Raw genomic sequence first — 25,077 nt, 5'->3', positions numbered from 1 at the left:
CATCATTACAATTTGCTACCTTGAATGCAAACCCCTTTGAACTGTCAATTCTTCAAAAATTATTGTTTCTCTGTCTAAAAGGCATAAAAGCTGCTTTGGTCACTTCTTTGAGCTTCATATTCTTGGGGCTCCCCTAGGTACAAAATTAAATTTGCTTTTCTCCCATTGATCTGTCTTCTATCAATTTAACTATAATTCCAGCCAAAGGACCTGAAAGGAAAGAAGGGAAATATATTCTTACCCTTACAGGCTTTAATCCAGTCCCAGACTTTGTCCTGTTTTGAAGCCTCCTCTCTAAATCTTTAAATGGTCCTCCAATCCTGTCCCTTTGTAAGTTTTCTAGAATTGGTTTTTGTTTGTTTGGTTTTTTTTTTTTTTGCTTATCAGATTGTTTCTTTATTCTTAAGAATCAAATATTTAATTCTATTTATACATCATTTATATTTATATAAATATATAATATATATTTCATATATTATATATTACATTATATACACAATATATTTGCATATAAGTTTATATATATTTATATTGTACATATAATACACATGCAATATATGTGCATCATCTTATCACTTCAATTTTTATCTCTAATAGCCAATGAAATAATAGCTTTATCATAGTAACACTTCCATCCCCCCCCCAATTTTTTCTGTATTTATCAGATACGCTGGATGAATAATATTTGTAAGTCATCTCAAAACTAAATGGAACAAAAAACCTAAAAAATAATAACACAAAGGAAGGCAATAACTTACAAGTATATGCAGTCAGTGATATCATTTGCACGTGCGTGTGTGTGCTCATGCGTGGCAGAATGAATTGGTACAGTTGTTCTGGAGCATAGCAATAAGTGAGTTTGTGAAAGTTATTAAGTTAAAAGTTTCAAATTGAGTCATTTTAGTATCAGAGAATGTGAACTAAGTGCTGCAGTAAGTAAATTCACCAGAGAGAAACTTCTTAAAGAATGGGGGAATGTAAGATAAAACAAAGATACTTCACAGATCAATTTCACCCTCTTTATCTCACTGGGGTGGCCCTGAGATGATTTTGAGGAGGACAATTAAGAACGGCCAGTCTCCATTTCAGTGCCAAAGAGAGTGCGTGCTGTTCAGAAAGCCCCAAAGCATTTCCAGAAAGCCCTACAGCTATTAAGAAACAAAACTAGGAATAGACTATGAGTTGTTGACCTATCACCTAATTCTCTTTTTTTTTAATTTTTTAATGTTTATTCATTTTTGAGAGACAGAGAGAGACAGAGCATGAGCGGGGAAGGGGTAGAGAGAGAGGGAGACAGAATTTGAAGCAGGCTCCAGGCTCTGAGCTGTCTGCACAGAGCCTGACACAGAGCTCGAACTCATGAACTGCGAGATCATGACCTGAGCCAAAGTCAGACGCTCAGCCACTGAGCCACCAGGCACCCCTAATTCTCTTTTCTTTATATTATAGTTCCCTTTTATCTTTTTTCTCCCAAAATGTCAATCTTACAAAAGAATTATTCATAATACTCCCTTAGAATCTTCCCCTAGATTCACTAGTTTTTTAGGTTTTACTGCATTTGTGCTCCTGTTTTCCCTGTTTCCCTCCTCCTCAGCTTCCCCTCTCTTCCTGCCCTCCCCGGGCCCTTTTCTGTTTATCTGAACCATTTGAGAATTAATTACAGGCATCATAATATCTAACCTTAAACATTTTAGCCTGTATATACTAAAAAAAAAAAGGATGTTCCTACATAATCATAATAAACTATCACATTTAGAAAATTTAGCATTGAGGGGAGCTTGGGGGGCTTAGTCGGTTAGGTGTCTGACTTCCGCTCAGGTCATGATCTCACAGCTCACAGGTTCGAGCCCCATATCAGGCTCTGTGCTGACATCTCAAGAGACTGGAGCCTGCTTGGTATTTCATGTCTTCCTCTCTCTCTGCCCCTACCCCCCCCCACAAAAATGAATAAACAAAACATTTTAAAAAAAAATTTAGCATTGATACAATGAAAAGTTCTGTCATTTGAATAGATTGTTTTCTTAAAGCAGTTTTAAGTTTACAGAAAACTGAGCAGATACTACAGAGTTCCCACATACACCATTCTCCCCCTCACTCAGTCTCCCCTGGTACTCACATCTGAACATCTTGATACATTTGTTATAATTGATGAGCCAGTATTGATACATTATCATTAACTGAAGTCCCAGGTTTACACTAGGGTTTACTCTTTGTGTTCCACCGGTCTATGGGTTTTGACAAATTCATGTCATGTATCCAATTACAGTATCGTACAGAATAATTTCACTGCCCTAAAAATCCTCTGTGCTTCACCTGTTCATTGCCTACTTCCATCCCCCAAACCCCTGGTAACCATTGATCTTGTTACTGTCTCCATACTTTTTGCCTTTTCCATTATGTCATGCGGTATGTAGGCTTTTAAGACTGGTTGCTTTCACTAAAAATAAGTATTTAAGTTTCTTCCATGTCTTTTTGTGGCTTGATAGCTAAAATCTTTTTATTGCTACATAATATTTCATTGTATCCACAGATCACAATTTGCTTATCCATTCACCTTTTGAATATTTCAGTTGCTTTCTATGGTTGGCAAATATGTGTAAAGCTGCTATAAACATTTACGGGCAGGCTTTTGTGTGGACATAAGCTTTCAGCTCATTTGGATAAATACCTAGGAGCATGATTGCTGGATCCTACGGGGAGCCTATCTTTAGCTTTGTAAGAAACTGCCAAAATATCTGCCAAAGTGGCTGTACTATTTTGTACAACCACGAGCAATGAATGAAAGTTCCCGTTGCTCCACATCCTTACCACCATTTGGTATTGTAGTTTTTTGTTTTGTTTTGTTTTGTTTTGTTTTTTTGTCGTAGGTTTGCAGTGGTATCTTATTATTGCTCAAATGTGCAATTCCTAGAGACATATAATGTCAAGGAGCTGTTCATATGCTATCTGTATATCTTCTTTGGCGAAGTGTCTGTTCAGATCTTTTGCCCACTTTGTAATTGGGTTGTACTGTTGAGTTTTACAAATTCTTTGTGTACTTTGGATATATTTAATAGGGTATATTTTGTGCAGATATTTTCTCCTAGTCTGTGGCTCGACTTTCCGTTCTTTTTTTTTTTTTTTTAATTTTTTAAATGTTTTTATTTATTTTTGAGACAGAGGGAGACAGAGCATGAGCAGGGGAGGGGCAGAGAGAGAGGGAGACACAGAAGCCAAAGCAGGCTCCAGGCTCCGAGCTGTCAGCACAGAGGCCGACGTGGGGCTCGAACTCACAGACTGTGAGATCATGAAGTGAGCCGAAGTCGGACACCCAACCAACTGAGCCACCCAGGCGCCCCAATGACTTTCCATTCTCTTAAGAACATCCATCACAGACCGATTTTTTTAGATTTCAATGAAGGGCAACTTAACTTTTTCTTTCATAGATTGTGCTTTTGCTATTGGATCTAAAACAGGATTGTCTTCGGTGGCCACAAGATGACTAGGTTTCCACACCCAGCTGCCAAATCTTAAAAGTTTATAGAGAGGCTTTAACTGGCTTCAGCCATATATACCATCCAGATAGTCCAACACCACACTTATAAAGTTGTATCCTTGGGGTAGCTTCTGGGAGCAGGGAAGGCAAGCCAGCTGTACATTCCAAGGACAGGGGAGGGGATGCGGAGGTCTTGCCTAGATCCAGCTCTAGGGTCAATTGGCACTCACGTCTTCTCGATAACCGAGCCCCACAATCCACAGGGGAAGATTTCATCCCATGTCCCGAAACAATTGCCCGAATCCCATGTCCCGAAACAATTGTAACAACAGTTACAAGACAGGAGTCACCGTGTTTCTTTTGTGAAGGTGTTTAATATTCTCAGAACTTAGCTCATATCCTTCCAATGAGGAATGAAGGACCCCAGCTGAACAGCCAGACTCTGAAGGGATGATGTGAAAACGGACAAGGAGGCAGACACTGAAGATGATAAAGTCAGTAAGATGATCAAAAGTGAGAACAAAATTCGATCTAAAAAAAGCTACCTAAATATTTCCTGGAACACCGGTTCCTGAGTGAGACCAGCAAGGGTTCAGCTTGGTTCAACAAGCATTAGACAACCTGGAGTTTTATAAACCAGGGTAAAACTTACCCCGGGATAAAGGATAATGCCTGCCAAGTGGCAGAGGACAGATTGCTGGTAATATTTTATTTCCTGTTCTGTGTACTACTTATACAGGATGAGTTAACTTTCTGCAAATTCACTGAGCTGTGCACTTATCATTTGTGCACTTTTCTGGGTATATGATAAACTTCAACAAGTGATTTAAAAGCTTTTCACACCGTAATCCCAGGGCAAAAGGGGCTACTCGCCATGCATTTACATAAATGAGAGGCATTTTAAATGTGCCTCACTGTAGAAAAATGATCAGTTTTTCTACCATTAAAATTTGAACATCAACCCATTAAAAAGTTATATATAACTCAAAGGGTATCACGTAGCATCGGATGGCTTTATCGTTCACAAAATGGTATCTACCCATTACCTGCAAAGAACAGAAAATGAGAATAGTTTTTTAAAGGGTATGTGGTATACATCCATCTCTATATATCTAACTCTGTTTTCCCTGGAGGACTCATAAAATCATAGAAGCTCAGTGTCAGAGAGTCTTAAAGCCCTTCTAATCCAGCATTCCTCCTGACAGTTACATTCTTCTCCAGATAACCTATTGTGATTTCTCTTTGAATGATGCTGGTGACAACCCCTTCGTACCCTGTTTCACAGTTGCTATAATCTATTTTCTTGTAAGTGATAGTGAAACATGAGTACATGCCTTTGAATAAAAAGACTAGGGTTCCTATTTTCACAGTGGCACTTAATCTGCTTTTGTGGGCTTTGGCAAAACACTTCGCTGCTCTGAACTTATTGGACCATCTGTAAAATGGGAATAATAACTTCACTTTAGAGAGAGGGTTGTGAAAATAGATTCAGCTACAAGTTCTGAAATATCTAATACCTCACAAGTGTGAAATCTCATCTATATGGATCAGTCTCCTCAGGACACATTGCACTGAAGTTCTTAACTACAATGATCTGAACACAAGCTTTGTGAAGGGAATACTGCATGCATTTGTTTCTAATTCTCAAAAGTGCCCTTTCACTTAAGTATGAAGATTTTCCCCTGTTTTTCTTCCAGAAGGTTTATAGTTTCAGGTCTTAGGTTTAATTCTTTACTCCAGTTTGGGTTAATGTTTGTATATGATGTAAGATGAGGGTCCAATTTCATTCTTTTGCAGGTAGATCTTGTTTTCCCAATACCCTTTACTGAAGAGACTATCCTTTCCCCATTGTGTAAATCTGGCACCCTTGATGAAGATCATTTGACCATCTGTATGCAGGTTTGCTTCTGGGCTATGATGTTCATTTGTTAGCGTATCTGTTTTTTATGCCACTATAGTACTTTATTAATTGCTATAGCTTTATCAGAAGTTTTAAAATCAAGAAATGTGAGCCCACCAGCTTTGCTCTTCCTTCTCAAGATTGTTTTTGGATATTTGGGGTCCTTTGTGGTTCCATGTGAATTATGCTATTATATTTTCTATTTCTGTAAAAAAAAAAAATGCCATTGGGACTTTGATAGGAATCACATTGAATCACTTTGGGTAGAACGGACATTTTAACAGTATCAGGTCTTCCCATCCATGAACATGGGGTGTCTTTCCACTTATTTGTGTCTTTTTAAATTTCTTTCAACAATGTTTTATAGTCTTCAGTGTGTAGGCCTTTTGCTTCCTTGCTTAATTCCTTTTTTGGTGTGTTTATTTACTTTTAAGACAGTGCAAGTGGGGGAGGGGCAGAGAGAGGGGGAAGGAGGATCCAAAGTGGGCTCTGTGCTGACAGCAGTGGGACTATGTGGGGCTTGAACTCATCAACTGTGAGATCATGACCTGAGCTGAAGTCGGACGCTTAACCAACTGAGCCACCCAGGTGCCCTGCTTCCTTGTTTTATTCCCAAGTGTTTTGTTCTTTTTTTTTTTTTTTATGTTTATTTATTTATTTATTTATTTTGGAGAGAGAGAGGGCAGGGGAGGGGCAGAGAGAGAGGGAGACAGAGAATCCAAAGAAGGCTCTGTGCCATTAGCACAGAGTCCAATGGGGGCCTGAACTCACAAACCATGAGATCATGCTCTGAGCTGAAGTTGGGAGCTTAACTGACTGAGCCACCCAGGTGCCCCTGTCTTATTCTTTTTTAAGCTAGACTAATATTATCTCTTTCATGATGGCATAATCTTTATATACAGAAAACCCTCAAGATTTCACACAAAAAACTGTTAGAATTAAATGAATTTAGCAGAGCTGCAGGATACAAAATCAATCGGTTGCATTTCGGGGCGCCTGGGTGGCTCAGGCAATTAAGCATTGGACTTCAGCCCAGGTCATGATCTCACAGTTCATGAGTTCAAGGCCTGCATGGGGCTCTAAGCTGTCAGCATAGAGCCTGCTTTGGATCCTCTGTCTCCCCCCCCCCGCCCCCCCCCGCCCTGGCCCCACGCTCTCTCTGCCCTTCTCCTGCTTGCACTCTCTCTCAAAAATAATAAATTTTTAAAAAAAATTTTAAAAATCACAAAAATCAGTTGCATTTCTATACCCTGACAACAATCTAAAAGAGGTCATTTTTTTTATCCACTCTGACAGGCTTTGTTTTTTAATGAGTGTATTTAGACCACTGACATTTAAAGTGGTTATTGATACAGTTGTATGGATATGTACCACATGCATTGCTGTTTTTTACTCCTTGCGCTTGATTTTTGTTCCTACTTTTGGCTTCAATTGCCTCGGCCTTTTCTGGTTTTAACTGAGCATTTTATACAATTCCATTTTCTCTGCTGTCTCAAGCAGATCAATTACATTTCTTTTTTTTAGTTAAGCGGTTGCCCTAGAATTTACCACACACCTGTCCAAATGACCCAAATCCACTTTCAAATAACACTGTGCTGCTTCATTAGTGGTGCAGGTACCTCATAATAGTTTCCCTACTGCCTTCCCTTACAACATTTCATCATTCATATCACTTATTTATAAGCTATAATCACTGAATACATTGCTGCTATCTTTATTTTGATCAAACTGTTATTAGATAAGTTAAGAATAAGAAAAACACAAAATTTATATTACCTTCATTAATTTCTTCTCTAATGCCCTCCCTTTCTTTCTGTCGACCTGAGTTCCTGACCTATAACTTTTTACTTCTTTAGGAAGTTCTACTGGCAAAAACTCCCTCAATTTTTTGTTTGAAAAAATGACTACTTCTCCTTCGTGTTTTACAAAAGCTTACTACGTGAGGATTCACTTTTATAAAAGTATATCAGCAAATATTAAAATGTTATACTTGCTATTTAAAAAAAAATTTTTTTTTAACGCTTATTTATGTTTGGGACAGAGAGAGACAGAGCATGAACGGGGGAGGGGCAGCGAGAGAGGGAGACTCAGAATCGGAAACAGGCTCCAGGCTCCGAGCCATCAGCCCAGAGCCCGACGCGGGGCTCGAACTCACGAACCGCGAGATCGTGACCTGAGCCGAAGTCAGACGCTTAACCGACTGAGCCACCCAGGCGCCCCCTTTCTATTTTAATACTATGATACAAACACAAGACACAAAATATCCAGTATTAAATACTGATCTCCTTTGCCCGACTCTTTTTAAATATTGAGTATTTTATATTTTATAGAAAGGAATTTTTAGAGTTTAGCCAATACTTATATTATGTATTATTGTTCCTCACCAAAATCTTCATGAAATCTAAGAAGTTGGTATTAAAGTAGCTATTTTTTTTTTCTTCTTGAATATTCTAAATGCCAGTTTAGATCAGCATTCAGATTTCCAGGGCATCAAAGATATACTAATACAGGACACACGAACATTTTTTTGGCACATTTAAGTTTGTTTTCAGTATGACAGAAATGCCTTCAACTTTCAGATAATGGGGAAGAAACATCCTAAGCAAATATAAAAGATTGGTGGGCCAAGTTACTTCCTAGCAAAAGTAATACACCACTTCAATCAATTTTTACACTACATTCTTAAAAGCATTTGAAAAACACTTGTGTCTTCTAATTGTTAATGCACTCATGTGGTGGAAGATTAGACAAGTAATAGAAATCTTTGTTTTCAAATAAGTAGTCTTAATTTTTCTTCGTAGAGAAGTTTAAAGCAGCTTATCATAAACATATGCAAACTATCAATTTTTGTGGCTTTCAGGTAAAGTCCAACACTTGGTTCATACAGACTGTATGAGAAGAGTGTATGAGTGTATGAGAAGAGGTTGATTCGGGAAGGGCGGAAAACAGATTATCCTCTCCTACGCAGACTGTTTATCTACATGTTAAGTACACGGGGATGTGCTATAGTACTCCAGGACTATGCTTCCTGTTTTGAGGACGGTGAGACACAGGTAGCACGCACGGGAGGGCATGGGAAGTTGGAACCTGGGGCCTTACCACCGTGTTGGGGCTTCAGAAGGGAAATCTCACAAGGCGTACCCAAAAGGAGGACTAAAACACCTTCTTCCAATGTTAATTTAGCCCCTGTTGAAGACCTAGGCTCAGTGCTGGAGGCCCTGATGCAACGCTTTTTCGTCTTCAAAGAGTTACAAATGCAGGCTCTTGTTCCGAGGTGCTGCGGACCAGTGGATTTATTTATCCACCACGTGTATGCCACTTAACCTCTCCGTGTCAGTTTCCTCCACGGCAGGACGGAAGTAAAAAGAGCATCTCTTGCGTAATTTGGTCAGAATGAAACGCTTCACGTACAGACGCGAGGGTGCTGCCTGGCATTCAGCGAGGCGCCCAAGAAATGCCAAGTGCTGCCCTTATCAGTCCTGTTCACCCGGCAAGATTCCAACGTTTGGATGAGAGAGGGCGATTGAACAACACTGAGCTCCAGTGCCTGTGGCGCTCTCGGGGAGATGCACCACAAACCCAAGATCCCCAGTGGTCTCAGACCGAGACGCGCTTTCTAAACAGAGAAGAACAACGCGCCTGGCCTGGCCTGTTCCAGACGCGCGGCGCAGGGCCGCCCACGACTTCGGTGCCAGGCTTTCCCGAGCACAGCGCGCCCGGCCGGGGGCCGGGGGCCGGGGTCCGGGGAAGGAAGCAGGGGAAGAGGAAGTTCACTGGGCGCGGCAGCAGGCGGGCGGGGCCAAGAGCCGGGACCGTGCAGGCGGGCGGGGCGCAGTGGGGGAGCTCGGCGCGGCAGGGGCGGGGCGCGGCGGAGTCGTGGGCGGGCCGGTAGTGCCGCGAGCTCGGCTGCAGGGACCGGCGGGGACGTCGCCTGCTCCGAGCTCAGCCGAGCGAGAGGACTTTGCGAGCCATGCTCGCGGCTGTGGGCTCCCTGGCGGCCGCCGTCTGGGCAGTGCTGCATCTGCGCACGGTCCTGCTGGGTGCCGTCGCCTTTCTGTTCTTTGCTGATTTCCTCAAAAGACGGCGCCCCAAGAACTACCCGCCGGGCCCCGTACCCCTGCCCTTCGTGGGCAACTTCTTCCATCTGGACTTTGAGCGGTCGCACCTGCAGCTTCAGCGGGTAGGAGCGGGTGAAGGTGCCCTGACCCTGACCTGCGGGACAGGGGCCGTCCCGGGGATCGAGGGCGGGAGGCTGGGGGGCTGTGCAGCTAATGCAGGGACCCTGGTAAACCCTGCTTTGAGCCCCGGTTTCCCAATGGTCAGCTGGCATGATTACACCTGCCCTTTCTAGAAGTGAAATAATAGTCACTGTTTACTATTAAAGTATGCCAGACTTGCTACATTCTTTATTGTGTATCTTGTGAAATGTTACTGGAACAGCGTATTTAGGATATGATCACTTTGTCCTCTTTAATATTTTTATCGTTGGGGGAAAAAAACGCTGTACTTACCTTCTTTGAGGCTGTATTTACTGAGTGTAAAATGGTGACAGTACTACCTAAATCCTCACCACTTTTCAATAACTGAGCCCCTCGCTTTCAATCTCTTCTCCCTGCGATCTGCTGTCACTAAAGTAATCGTTGTAAAATGTCATCCCTCGGCTTAAATTTTCTTAGTGCTTCCCACTGCTTTCCAGAGTGAGGACTTATCGGGGAGCCCCTTGGAACTCTTTCTGACTAAGCCTGTTTCCACCTTTTTATAATCATATCCCGCCAGGGCTCCTTAACCCTGGCTCCTCTGATTTACTTAAAATTCCCTCCAACATCCAAACTTCTCCCAAGAATCCTCAGCTGGTTTCCTACCACTCGGCACAGGCACCTAGCTGAATGACAACACTGTGATAGGTGGTTGTGAAGGTTAAATAAAAACAATGGTCAGACATGGCTTTTAATAGGTGCACAGTATTAGTCCCCTTTCCCTAGACATGCCTGGAGCACTTTAAACTCATGTCTATACTCCAGTACAGAGGGAGAAGGTTTTATCACCTTCTTGGAGAAACACCCAGTTGGTAACACTAAGTGACAGGATTAGTCACAGAATTTTAAAGCGAGGCTCCTAAACCTATACCCGTGTTTAAGAAATGTGTTGTTCAATTTCCAAGCATTTGGAAGTTCTGCTTGCTTTCTGTTAATGATTTTTCAGTTTGTTGCCATTATGGTGAAAGGATATAGTTTGTGTAATTTCAGGTCTTTTAAATTTGTTAAAGTTGGTTTAATGACCCAAGATACAGACCCATGCATGCTTGAAAAAAAAAAAGTATTCTACAATTTTGGGGATAAGTGTTGTGTATTATCAATTAGATAGCATTGGATGATCCTGTTTATTTCTTCTACACCCTGACCTCTTATCTACCAACTCTATTAATCACTACGAGAAACATGTTGAAGTCTCCAACTCTAACTGAAGGTTTGTCTATTTTCCAATTCCATTCTGGTAGTTTTTCCTTTATGTATTTGCCATTTCTGTTATTTGGTGCATACATATTAAAATTATTATATCATCTTAGTGAATTGACTCTTTTATTATTATGTAATATCCCTCCCTATGTCTGGTGATTTTTATTGCCCGAACTTTAGCTGATATGATGGGACCACACCAGCTAACTGTTGATGATTATTTGCATGGTATATGCTTCTTCATACTTTCGCTTTTAACCTGTTTGTATCATTATATTTGAAATCCCTTTCTTGTAGACAGCATATAGGTGGGTCATTTTTTTTTTCATTTTGCCAGTCTCTGTCTTTTAATTGGTGGGTTTAGATCATCTTATTTATTTTCTATTTTTCCCTGTTTTTTATTCCCCTATTTATTATTTTTCTGTTTTCCTGTGGGTCACTTGAACATTTTTTTTTAGAATTCCATTTTAATTTATTTATTGTGCTTTTCAGTATATCTCTTTGCATTGTGTTTAAGTGGCTACCTAAGGATTATAATAGGCACATATAGCTTATTGTCATCTACTAGTGTCAATATTTTGCCACTTCAAGTTCAATGTGGATACCTTACAAATGTTAGATCCTTTTATCCTCCCCGCTTTACACTATTATTGTCTTAAATATGATCTCTCTATGGGGCACCTGGGTGGCTCAGTCGGTTGAGCGTCCAACTTCGGCTCAGGTCATGATCTCACGCGGTTTGTGAGTTCGAGCCCCGCCTTGGGCTCTGTGCTGACAGCTCAGAGCCTGGAGCCTGCTTCAGAGTCTGTCTCCTTCTCTCTCTGCCCCTCCCCACTTGTGCTCTGTCTCTGTGTCTCTCAAAAATAAATAAATGTAAAAAAAAATTTTTTTTAAATATTATCTCTCTCTATATTGAAAACCACATCAGACAATATTATAAACTTGCTTTTAACTGTTAAGCACATTTACTCATTTATTTACCCTTATTTTGCTGTTTCTTTATTCACAGTTTTCCAAATTTCTACCAATATCATTTCTTTTCTACCTGAGGAACTTTCTTTAACCCTTCTTTTAGAGTCAGTCTGCTGGCAAAAAACTTCTCATAACTTCCGCTTACCTAAAAAATGTCTTTATTTCACTTTCGTTTCTGAAGTATATTTTCATTTAATATAGAATCCTAGGTTAACAGTTTCTTTCATTCAACATTTTAAAATGTTGTGCCACTTCTTTCTGGCCTCTGTGGTTTCTAGTGAGAAACCACATTTGAATTGCTGTTCCCCATAAGTAATCAGTTGTTTCTCTCTGCTGCTGTCGAGAAGTCGTTTTGCTTTTAGTTTTCAGAGATTTGATTATGGTACGTCGTGGTGTTGATTTCTTTGGGTTTATTGGGTTCTTGGATCTGTAGGTTGATCTCTTACCAAAGCCGGGAAGTTTTCAGCCATTGTTTCTTCAATATTTTTTCAATTCCACAGTCTTTTTCCTTCCTTTCTGGGACTCTTGGACACTGATGGTGCAAATGTTAGATCTTTTGTTATTCTAACGTAGGTCCCTGAGGCTCAGTTTTTGTTCTTTTCAATCTGTTTTCTCTGTGCTGTCCTGACTGTATACAGTCTGTTGATCTTCTCAAGTTTCACTGGTTCTTTTGTCATTACCCTTCTACCATTGATTTGCTCTCCTGAGTTTTTGTTTAGATAGTTGCATTTTTAAGTTTTAATTTTTCCCTTTGGTTCTTATACCTATCTTTTATTTCTTTGGTAAGATTTTCTATTTAAAATTTTTGAGAGTACTTGTAATTGTTTGTTAAAACATATTATAGCTGCTTTAAACACTTAACCCTATAAAGTTAAAAGCTTCTGTCCTGACTGGGTGGCTCAGTCAGTTAAGCGTCCCACTCTTGATTTCGGCTCAGGTCATGATCTCAGGGTTTGTGAGTTTGAGCAGCACATCAGGCTCTGCCCTGACAGTGCAGAGCCTGCTTGGGATTCTCCACCACCATCCCCACCCCTCTACCATTCAGGCTGTCTCTGTCTCTCTCCAAATAAATAAATAAATAAACTTTAAAAAAAACCGCTTCTGTCCTATTAGGCTAGCCTTTTTCTGAAACTTTGTCTAGAGAAAGCAAGCCTTTCTTGGAGTTATTTTTGTCTGTGCCAATTAGTGTCATGAATAGTAGGGGAGTAAAATGGAATGCTTTTACTCAATCTTGTATGAAATCATACATTTGATGTGTGCCTCTGGTTTACTACTAAGATAGATGTGATTAGAAAGGGTAAATGATTTGCCTGTCATCAAACTGGCTAGTGATGAAACCGAGGCTAGGATCTTATCCATGGCCCGATGTTTTCATCAGAACTATTAAATTTTACTGCATACAGGTTTGCATTTTTTATGTATTTGGTTGTAAAACAAATGGAGTCAAATGGTGTATTTAGTTATAACTAAATTTACACTCTAGCAGTTCGGAAACATTAAGTACCAACTATTTGCTAGATCCTGTAGGAGGACTTATCTGTTCATTTTCATTTACTCTTCACAAAAGACACACAGGTTCGTCATTAGCTGGTGCGGTTTCCACTTTGCCACTGAGGAAAGTGGCTGCAAATAATAAAGTTGTCTGCTTGAGTTATTCAGCATAGATGACGGCAAAACGAGCACTTCAATCCAGAACTGTTTGACACTTACACCTATTCTGTACTTGGGCTGCTTGACTTTTCATGACAGTGAAAGGATGACTGATTTATTCATGGATTCATTTATCGAACACACGGTTATGAAGCCCTTACCGTATGACAGGCACAGCACAAAACAGCATATGATGCAATGTGTGGTGTAGACTCTTGGTAACCAAACGAAGTATCAAGAGATGGGATCCCTGGGAATGGGAAACCCTAGAGATAATGTCGTGTAGAATGTTGGAATAAATTGAGCTGAGCGTTAAATGGATGTTAGGCAAGTGGCCACGCGGAGTTCAGGGGACAGGAGATTTTAAATGGGACAAAGTGGCGTGAGCTAAAACACAGCAACAGCACCGTGAAGAAAGTAGCCTGTTTAAATGGTATGATGGGAACTTTCCTTGTATTTTTCCCCCTATATTTTAAAACTTTCTCTATCATGGCTATATGGCCAATTAGAGGAGCATTTATCCAAATAAGAGAAAAGTTTATTGTACTAAAGTGGGAAAATGGTAGATAAGGTGGATAAATGTATTAGGTAGGGTACACATTGAGCTGCTTATAACAGAGACCCCAAAATACAGTGGTGTAAAAAAAGATTGAAATTTACCTCTCTCCCACAAATGAGTTCAGATGTAGGCAGGAAGCCTGGGATAGGGAGACTGCTTTCTATACCTCAAGACGATCCAGAAACTTCATTTCCTTCTCTGTTGTGCTCTGGTCCTGCAACCCCACTGTGTGTAAGTTCTGGTCCACGGGAAGGGGAACGGGGTAGGTAGTGAGCAAGCAGTTTTCATTTAAGGATGAGACCCGGATAACGCGCACGTCACCACTACTCATGTCCCACTGGCTACACCTGGAGAAGCTGGGGAATGTGGTTTTTGATTGGAAAGTCATGTGGCTAGTTAACAGTGCCATCACTCACAAAAAGAGAATATCTTCATCCTTTCATTTAACTATTTTTATTTTGCGAGAAAGAGCATACACGTGAGTGAGAGAGGGGGAGAGAGAGAGCATCCCAAACAGATAGTGCAGAGCCTGATGTGGGGCTCAAACTCCCGAACTGTGAGAGCATGACCTGAGCCAAAATCGAAAGTCAGACACAGACTGAGCCACCCAGAAGCCCCTCTCTAGAGCCCAGACTTTATGCCCACAAGCTAGGTGCTAAATCTCTGTGCCTACTTTTCTGAATGCTGAAAATGCTTTCTAGGATTGTTATAAGAACCAGATAACTTCATGAATATCAACTTGTTGCCAGAGTGCCAAGCACATAGTTGATACTCATTTCCACGTCTACCACTATTCCCCTTTCTTTAAAAGTTTAAAGCAAGAAATTCAAGGAGAGCCAGTGCTGTTGCATCCCAGGCATCCCTTGTCTGCCTAGTGGCTGGATGAGCTCCACTATTCCACTCTCTGGCCTCTTCCTCATTCCGTTGTCAATATCGTATCAGAATGCCTTTGCTAAAATATACTCCCAGATAGATCAATAACAACAAGTAATTGTGTTATTAATATTAGTATTGTGGCTACTAATCACAACAATCCTAAAGATGGGAACCCGCAACATCCCCCATTTTATACCTTTGGAAATTGAGATACAGAGAAGTTAAATAACTTGCCACCAAATCACACAGTGAGTGTGATTTGTGAGTGGGTTCAAACAGATTTGTATGACTTCACAATCCAAGCTCTTAAACACTCATTTACATTACGTCTCCTATTCTAACATCTTTGGCCTCCTAATTACAAGCAAAACTAGATCCAAACTATTTCAGCTGGCATGAAGGCTGTCCTCAATCTATCTCGGATTGCCTTGCCCAGCCTTGTTTCCTATCTCCTTATTCAAGTGAGGAGATACTTTTCCCAGGAAACCTGTCCTGGTGCCTGGTTCCCTTTATGTGCTTCCTTATTTTCCCTCGTCAAATGATTTCTTGTACAGAATCGTAAACATAAGAACTGATTATTTTTCCATATGTTCCATTAGACTGGGAAGTGCTTTAAGTTAAGGACTCATTGTATCCCCAGCCTTTGGCCTTGACCTACCACATGGTCAGTGCTCTTTAATGAACCCTGCATTCCAGTCAAACCACACCGCCTACTTGTCCCTGAGCACCTCCATTTTCCTACCTTGTATTTGCGTATCCTGTTCCCACATTACATGTCCTTTTGCTGGCAGCTTTTGTTTAAGGTCTAGTTGAAATACCATCCCCTTTTAGAGGTTTTCTTTTTTTTTTTTTTAATTTTTTTTTTTTAACATTTATTTATTTTTGAGACAGAGACAGAGCATGAACGGGGGAGGGTCAGAGAGAGAGAGAGACACAGAATCTGAAACAGGCTCCAGGCTCTGAGCTGTCAGCACAGAGCCCGACGTGGGGCTCGAACTCACGGACCGTGAGATCATGACCTGAGCCAAAGTCGGCCGCTTAACCGACTGAGCCACCCAGGTGCCCCTTAGAGGTTTTCTAATACATCTGGGGTGGAGATTCATTTCTTCTTTCAATGGCTTCATGTTCCTTTCTACCAGCACTATAGCATGTATCACTTGTGCTGTGCGTTAGTGTTTTCTGCAGTCAGCATTGCTCAAGAGACTTTGATGCCGTAGGAAAACACCGAATCATATTGACCTTTGTACCGCCCCATGTGTTATAACATAACAATGTCACGGGGTGCCTGGCAACTCTTAAGCATTTTATAGAAATGTATAGAACCGAACTTGAATTTGCTTTCCACAGACTGTTCTCAGAAGCCTAGCACAGACCCCAAGAACTACCTGTGACGCCAATATTCTTAGCAGGGGCTCATGGGCCCCAAGGGACTGGTGAACCCCTGAAACTACATGCATGACTGTGCTCATGTGTACAGGAGTTTACTGGAGAGCGGATCATGCCATACACTAGATTTTCAAAGGATTCTGTGATTCAAAAAGAGTAAGAACCATCGTTAACGATGGTTTATTCCTAATTTCATTAGGTCTGTTTTTCTTTCTCCTGTCCTTCTTCCCCCTCCTCTCTGCCTCCCCCTCCCCCTCTTTTTCTCCTCCTTCTTCTTCTTTGCTTTATTGGATAGAAATAATTGTGGGGGTGCCTGGGTGTCTCAGTCGGTTCAGCATCTGACTTCAGCTCAGGTCATGATCTTGTAGTTCGTGAGTTCAAGCCCTGCGTCGGGCTCTGTGCTGACAGCTTGGAGCCTGGAGCCTGCTTTGGATTCCGTGTCTGCCTCTCTCTGCTCCTCCCCACTCGCACTCTGTCTCTCCGTCTGTCTGTCTCTCTCTGTCTCTCAAAAATAATCAAACATTTTTTAAAAGTTGAAAAAAATACAATACTGTACATATTGGGGAACAGATGATAAATCTTAGTAACATATAGAAACAACGTGCATTTTAGGGGGCTTATTTGAATGATACGTGCACACACACAGCTCAATGCTGGTCAGAGTTTGGGGGAGCACACCCTCTCACCTGCTGCCCATGGAGTGAGAATTGCTACACTTTTCCTCTCTTTGTGTCTTTGTTATGTTGGCTCTTGAGTTTAAGAACTGAGATGAGGTGGAATCTCTCCCAGTTTTCTCTTGGTAATCGTAGTTCACGCACTTGTCTCACTAAACCCGCCCCCCTCTTCTAATTTTTCATTATTCTAAACATTTATTTCGCTCCACCTTATTATGTAAGCACTTAATCCCACATTTGGGGTTTTTAATCCTTTGTGTCAAATTCCCTCTTATTACTTTTGTTCACCTTTTATAGCTCCCACATTAATTCTTTTCTTATTTTTCTATTTTCCTTTCTGATATTGAGTCTATTTTAGCCTCCTGAATCATCCTATTTTTCACCTCTTTTGTTCTCTTACTCATTTGAGTGATGACTTGGTTATGGTTGTACATTCGACAGTATGGTCTACCTTACAAAGTCTTTTCAGATACCCGGTGGGTCATATGCTTACATCCATGTAAAGCGATCAGCATTGTGCCCAGCCCAGTGCCTGTAGGAACTGTTAGGCAACACCATAGTCAACAGGCTCAGGGAGGTCATTTGACCTATGTTTACACAGCTGAGTATGCCATGAAAGTTTTTTTTCAATTTTTTTTTGTTTATTTTTTTTAATGTTTATTTATTTTTGAAGGAGAGAGACACAGCGTGAGTGGGGGAGGGTCAGAGACACAGAATCCGAAGCAGGCTCCAGGCTCCAGGCTGTCAGCACAGAGCCCGATGCGGGACTCGAACTCACAAGCTGTGAGATCATGACCTGAGCGGAAGTCGGACGCCCAACCGACTGAGCCACCCAGGCGCCCCACCGTGAAAGTTTCTGATGCAGTTCTTTCGGACTCATACGTGGGTGGAGAGCTGATAGAGGAGAAACTCTGAAGTCGTTCAGTTCAGCAAATACTAATGGAGTGCTCTGTTCCTTCCAAGTATAAGCTGAGATTCTAGGTTGTACGTGCACATTGTCAGGAGTCATTTAGCTTAATCCGAGATTTTCACCCATTCCAAAAACATCTTTTCTGAATAGAATAAATTAGTCAAGAAATCTTTCTCATAAAGACTAAGAAGTTCATCGAGGCAGTCAGCAAGATGAAACAAAAAAGATTTTGCTTGATTTTTATGGGCCCTTTCCTGCTATGTCTTAGAGACAAAGACGTGTACTTTAGAGGCAGATGAATTTGAGAGGGAATCTTGGCTTTACTCTTTCCAGGGAGATAGGAGCTAGACAGGAACAAAGACTGATGGAAGGCTCTGGGCTGAGAGAACAAGGGAAGATTGAGTTCGGGCTTGGTTTTTAATGTGGGGGCAGGGAGGCGGAATGAGGCTGGTGTAGTCTGTTGTATTTGCTCTGAGCAGAGTGGTGGGGTCTTAGGCGCTAAGGGTGACAAGGGGGAGCATGCGTGCATGGAGACTGAGAAGGAGGGGCCACAGACACCTGGAGGAAATGGGGCCCTTCTGTTTGGTACCACTGCCTGCAACTAGCCACAACCCCAGGTGGACAAGAGGCAGGCGTAGGGTCTACTCAGAGTCGTCTCTTGAAGGAACAAGTCAGGAACCACCTTGATTAGTAGCCATTCGTTCTCATCCAGCCCACTTGCACATCCAGCCCACGTCTGTACACACCACACAGCCTTCCATTCTCTTCCTGCCTCCTTCCCTCTTTCTTTCCCTCCCACTGAACTCTAAGGGCCTGGGGGCTTCTCAGGTTCAAGTCTTGGTCCTCAGATCTTCCCTAACGCCTGGAAAATTCCCTTCACCACTCAATAGCTTTGTCATCTCGGTGACATTACTTCCTCGACGACTCCTTTTTCCTTTTCTAAAAGACAAGGAAAATCATTAATGCCACAGGGTGGCTGGCTGCGAGATCAAATGAGATAAACAGAGGAAGGGGCCTAATATGGCCCCCAGCGTCCATGTGCCCTCCTCCAGCACATCCCCGTGTGCGCTCGTCCTCTCTGTTGCCATGAGCGTGTGTCTTCATCCCTTTGCACACAGAGCCCGTTTGTTCCTCAGGGACTCAAGCGGCTGTGCGCCAGGTACCAGAAAACAAAGTGCCTTTCACACTGTTGCTCTCATTCTTCTTCACAGAACCCTTTAAGGGAGGAACACTTTTTCCTTTTTATAGCTGAGGCTCAAAAACTGTGAAGCAACTTTCCCAAGAGCCACAGCTAGCCAACTATAGAGCTAAGATGCCCACATAGCTCCGGAACTAGAGTGCTTTTCCGCACAGCTGGCCTCAGCCCTGTCATGAATTTTCAGTTGTCTAGCACGTGTTGAGGAAGGGGACATTCTCTTCCAGTTAAACTCGTATGATTTACTGAGAAGTCCATGCTTGCAACCCAGAGTTACACTAAGGATATCAGCCTTTTTTTTTTTTTTTTTTTTTTTTTTTGGTGAGTCACATGTTCTGAATTCTGCCCCCCTCACTAGCTTCTAAGGTGCTTGAGGTTAGAGACCTTGTTTGTTTTATTCTAGTTACATATTCATGTCTTGTTCTTGGGACAGTGTTGGATGCTCACTCAATTGGTGTAGGTTGAATATATGAATGAATGTTTATGAGGTATAGAAGCACATCCTGGAGCGATTTTAATCCTAGTCTAGCTGAGAGGAAGAGGAAAGAGGGAGCAGAGAGAAACGTTCCCATCATACCAAGGTGCACACACAGACTCTGCTCAGTACAAGATCTTCCTCAGCGACACACAGCCCCTCCATTCCTGGACACGTGGACATGTGCATAATCAATTGTGACTATTTGACTATTTTTCAGCTTGTGGAGAAGTATGGAAACATTTTTAGCCTGCAGCTCGGTGACATGTCTTTAGTTCTTATAACTGGATTGCCCTTGATCAAAGAAGTCCTTGTCGATCAGAACCAAAACTTTGTGAACCGCCCTACAACTCCTATCCGAGAACGTATCTTTAAGAACAATGGTAAGTTTCTTAACTAATGTACGGGGTGTATGCTTGATATTTTTATGATCTGTTAAAGGTGCCCTTGTGACTGTAATTCTCCAATACTCCCAGGGAGCTGGGCCATTATAAAGTTCCTACAATTAAAGAAAGCTGGATTCCCACATTTGCTTATTAAAGGCACCCTCTTAGGGGCGCCTGCGTGGTTCAGTCGGTTAAGCATCCAACTTTGGCTCAGGTCGTGATCTCATGGTTTGTGGGTTCAAGCCCTGCATCGGACTCTGTGCTGACAGCTCAGAGCCTGGGGCCTGCTTCAGATTCTGTGTCTCCCTCTCACTCTGCCCCTTCCCTGCTCATGCTCTGTTTCTGTCTGAAAAATAAACAAACATAAAATTTTTTTTTTTTTTAAAAAGGCACTTTAGAGAACTTGGCAGGGTCCTGTCAGGGATTTGAGAGAAGCTTCGTCTCCTGCATGAACTCGCTCTGGAAGCACTGATTACTCAGTGAAAGCAGGGGAAGAGTCAATGCATTCTTGTTCTTCCTGCTTTCCATTCAAATCTCTTCCCCTGGGAAAATTCATGTGCACCGTTTCCTTCTGCTCCTTATGGAAGTCCCTCTTCTTGCCTCTAGTTCCTCCGCTTTCTTGTTAGGGCTGTGCCCCACAAGGTATCTCGAGCCTTCCACTCTGTGTTGGAACAGTTTGGCATGAACACTTACAACTGTCATTAAATAAACATAAACATTTAAAAATCTAAATGGATAACTCAAATGTATTACTTCACCAAAGCAGCCTTTTTTTTTTTTTTTCCCAGATGCTTTTTGAAATAGTTTGTCTTTTAACGCTACCTCCACTCCATTTATTATGTGAGGCACGGTGCTAGGTACTAGCAACATGACCATGAGTAGTGCTGACAAAATCCATGTCCTTAGGGAACTTACATTCTATTCAGAAAGACACTATCAATGAGTGCTAATAACTTAATGCATTAGTATCATTAAACTGGGTGCAGGATGCATTTATCAGCGGCATCTCATCTAGCCCTGGGATTCAAGGAAAGCTAATGTAAATAAATGGCAATCAATTTAACAAAGTGAAGCAGCAGTCAAGCAGAGGGAATAGAATAGGAAAAGTCCCTTAGGTGGGAAGAAGGACAGTGAACTCGAGGAACTGAAAGGTGGCCCATGTGGCAAGTATAGGGATTAAATAGAGATAATTAAAGGGAAATTCAGCTGCTGAGTGCCAGGAATTGTTCATGCAAGTTCTTGCTAAGGGTATTGGGTTTTATGCTCAATAACAAGGGAAACTCTAGAATTTTTTTTTTTAGTGATTTTTTTCATTTTATTTTTTTAATTTATTTTTTAATATGAAATTTATTGTCAAATTGGTTTCCATACAACACCCAGTGCTCATCCCAACAGGTGCCCTCCTCAATGCCCATCACCCACCCTCCCCTCCCTCCCACCCCCCATCAACCCTTAGTTTATTCTCAGTATTTAAGAGTCTCTTATGGTTTGGCTCTCTCCCTCTCTAACTTTTTTTTTCCTTCCCCTCCCCCATGGTCTTCTGTTAAGTTTCTCAGGATCCACGTAAGAGTGAAGACATATGGTATCTGTCTTTCTCTGTATGACTTATTTCACTTAGCATAACCAACGGAATGGGAAAAGATATTTGCAAATGACATATTAGACAAAGGGCTAGTGTCCAAAATCTGTAAAGAACTCACTAAACTCCACACCTGAAAAACAAATAATCCAGTGAAGAAATGGGCAGAAAACATGAATAGACACTTGTCTAATGAAGACATCCAGATGGCCAACAGGCACAGGAAAAGATGTGCAACGTCATTCCTCATCAGGGAAATATAAATCAAAACCACACTGAGATACCACCTCCTGCCAGTCAGAGTGGCTCAAATGAACAAATCAGGAGACTATAGATGCTGGCGAGGATGTGGAGAAACGGGAACCCTCTTGCACTCTTGGTGGGAATGCAAACTGGTGCAGCTGCTCTGGAAAACAGTATGGAGGTTCCTCAAAAAATTAAAAATAGGTCTACCCTATTACCCAGCAACAGCACTGCTAGGAATTTACCCAAGGGATACAGGAGTGCTGATGCATAGGGGCACTTGTACCCCCATATTTATAGAATGGTTTCAAGTGGAGAAAGGAATCATCATGTTTACATTGTACATTTGTAAAACCTATGTAGGTGGCAGTGTAGAAAATGGTATACAGGGAGCAAGAGACTATTACAGCATTTTAGCTTAGAGAAGGTACTAGCTTCGACTAGGGAGGTGGCAAGAAACGACAGTAGGTTAGGCCAGGTTAGTGGCAGTGAAGATACATAGATTTAAGGTATCCAGGGGGTAAATCCAACAAGATAGGATGACCTAAATCATGGGCGATGGAAAGGAGAGTGAGGTGTTGAGGTGGACACCCAAATGTCTGCCTCATGTGGAAGAGGGCAGGTGTTTAGTTTGGCTTGAGTGGGGAGTTGTATGGAGAGCATCACGAAGCCGGTCATGGATACGCTGAGTTTGAAATGCTTTTAAGTCAGCAAAGTCAGGCAGACAGTTGTGTATGTCTGGAGCTCAGGGGCAGAAAGAAGTGGTCACGATCAACAGATGCCATTTAAAAGTTGAGGAGTTGATGAGATTTTCCAGGAATGGAGTATTGAGGGAGAAGAGAAGAGGTGTTAGACCTTATCTTGAAGTACTCCATTACTTCAAAATTTGATAAAAGAAGTTGAACCAGCATAAGGTATGGGAAGGGAGAAAATCTGGAGGCCATGCTGTCCTGAGCAACGCTGGAAGGGAGGGCTTCAGGAAAGAAGTGCTCCGCTCCGTGCTACTGAAAGATCAAGCAAGATAACATTGAAAAGTTTCCCCAGGCTGACAAAGAGGGCTGCCTTGTGGAAATGGTGGAGGCCAAAGCCAGACACTAAAAGGGGTTGCAGAACACTCTGGAGGTGAAGAAAACAAAGGAGTGTGGCCTTATCTGTGTTGGAAATCAGATGATGGTCTATTGAACACACTGAGTTGTTTCTGGGGTTTTGTGTTTCTTTTTTGGGTTTTTTTTTGTGGGGGGGAGGGGTTGGCTCTTTGCCTTTCCATGTGCCATTTCTGCCTGGAATAGTCTTCCTTGCTTTCTTGAGTCATTCCTTCATCTTTCAAGTTCTAGCTTAGATAAGAGTCTCCTGGAAAGCCTTACCTCCTTACGGGTATAGATTTTTCTTGTCCATGGGTGCATTCTTAGTATGTAGCATAAAATTAATACTTAAATATACTTATGTGACTGGCAATCAAAGCATGGGCTTTGGAATCTAATTTGAACGTCTGTTCAGCTGCTTACTAACTGTAACCTTACAAAGTTGACGTTAGCCTTTGTGCCAAGGTTTTCTCATCAGCAAAATGGGAGGGCAACGTAATGATTATACCTACCTCATAGTGTTTCTGTAAGTACCAGTGACATAATGCAGTAAAAATACCAAAGCCCCTGTAGTGCCAGCAATGCAATGCAGTAATGCTAGCCACTGTATCTACTGCATATCCAGAGATATCTACTGTATCTCTGGATAGTTTTCAAGTGCCTCAGTGCCCTTTTCCTTCCCACCAATGCACGTTGCCATACCATTTGCCAGATATTTACATTATAGAATAAGAAAACCATAATGTTGGCTTTTTTTTTTTTCCTTCCAGGATTGATCATGTCCAATGGCCAGACTTGGAAGGAGCAAAGAAGGTTCACCTTGGCAACACTCAAGAACTTTGGTCTAGGAAAGAAGAGCTTAGAGGAATGCATTCAGGAGGAGGCCCGTAACCTCATCCAAGCGATAAAAGAGGAGAATGGTGAGTGTTTCCTAGGACAGGTGCAGGAGATTGTGACTCATTCATTCATTGAACAGATGCTTATTAAGTGCCTTACATACCTAACCTGTGCCCAGCATTGTGCCAGGCACTGAGCATATTGTAGTGAACAGCTAACCATGACCTTGCCTTCATAGAGCTCTAGGATTAAGTGCAGGAAGATTAATATTAAACACATTACCAGTTTTAAACCGTGGTCATCAGCTTGCCTTCCCAAGTATTGACGATTTGCTATATGTCAGACCCTAAGTAAGGGACTGTGGCTAGAGCCTCATAGGCGATTCTATACTTAAAATGTCCTATGTCCTATGTCCTGTAGAGGAGACTCTCTGTAGAAAATAGAAACAAACCAATCCGAAAGATCCGTCTCTTCTTCCACCTCCAGGACAGCCTTTTAACCCTCACTTCAAGATGAACAATGCAGTTTCCAATGTTATTTGCTCTATCACCTTTGGGAAACGCTTTGACTATGAGGATGCACAGTTTCAGGAACTGCTGAGGTTGCTGGATGACGTCACCTTTCAGGAGGCATCAAAGAGATGCCAGGTAAGAGGTTCTCTTTCAATATCTTGGGCTAGAATATTGGAGCCGATGTTCAAAACAGATGGGTTCTGACCTTTTGGTTTGTTTAAGCTAAAATATCACCCTTTGAAACTGACTTCACTCAAACTTAGTGGAAGTCAATCTGTTGACTTTAGTGTTTTCTGATAATATAACCAGATATTTACTACAAACAAAGAGCATTTCTAACATTCATGTAAAGTACAAAACGTTACATGATATACACCTATGCATCCATGTTGTTTTCTTTAAAAAGCGTGATATTGCCATTGCCTTTTGAGTCCTGCCCCTCCACGTCCCTCCCTAACCCAGGCACTCCCCTGCCCCAGAAGTGTTCTTTGGTGCCTGGCTTCTCCCTCCGCAGATTGCGGATTCGTCTGTGTTAATTGCTCTTTTTTAAATCCTGAATAGTATTTCAGTGTATGAATACACCACTGTTTGTTGCTCTGTCCCTGTCTTGATGAACAGTTGGGCTGTTTCTAGTTTGGGGATGTTATGAATAAAGCTGCCATGAACATTCTTGTACAGTTGTTCATGTGGACACGTCCATTCATTTCTCTTGAATTTATACCGGGACATAAAAGATGCCTAAAGGTTTCAAAAGCAGTTACACTACTTACATGCCCATCGGCACTTGATATTATCAATCTTCTCATTCCATAGGGTACAGACCCTTGGGATTCAAACTTCACCCCTTCCTTGGTGGGCCCTGTACTCCATTTTGTCCCTCTGGGTCTGTGAGTCTGTCAAAAACTCTGTT

The 25,077-nt window shown here is 41.8% G+C and overlaps 1 protein-coding gene across 1 annotated transcript in view; it reads left to right on the top strand.

Annotated features, from left to right (window-relative positions):
• Nucleotides 1-9,258: 9,258 nt before the first annotated feature.
• LOC106974984 (cytochrome P450 2J2) overlaps nucleotides 9,259-25,077 on the top strand; it is a 30,168-nt gene continuing 14,349 nt past the window's right edge. The window contains exons 1-4 of the mRNA XM_027059039.2: nucleotides 9,259-9,555; nucleotides 19,749-19,911; nucleotides 23,589-23,738; nucleotides 24,142-24,302. Of these exons, the coding sequence (XP_026914840.1) occupies nucleotides 9,346-9,555; nucleotides 19,749-19,911; nucleotides 23,589-23,738; nucleotides 24,142-24,302 (684 nt within the window). The 5' untranslated portion in view covers nucleotides 9,259-9,345. The remainder of the gene's footprint in view (nucleotides 9,556-19,748; nucleotides 19,912-23,588; nucleotides 23,739-24,141; nucleotides 24,303-25,077) is intronic.

This window comes from Acinonyx jubatus, chromosome C1 (assembly GCF_027475565.1).
Source record: "Acinonyx jubatus isolate Ajub_Pintada_27869175 chromosome C1, VMU_Ajub_asm_v1.0, whole genome shotgun sequence".
Classification (NCBI taxonomy): Eukaryota; Metazoa; Chordata; class Mammalia; order Carnivora; family Felidae; genus Acinonyx; species Acinonyx jubatus.
Note: the sequence above shows the minus strand (reverse complement) of the source record. Positions and strands in the feature narration are given on the sequence as shown.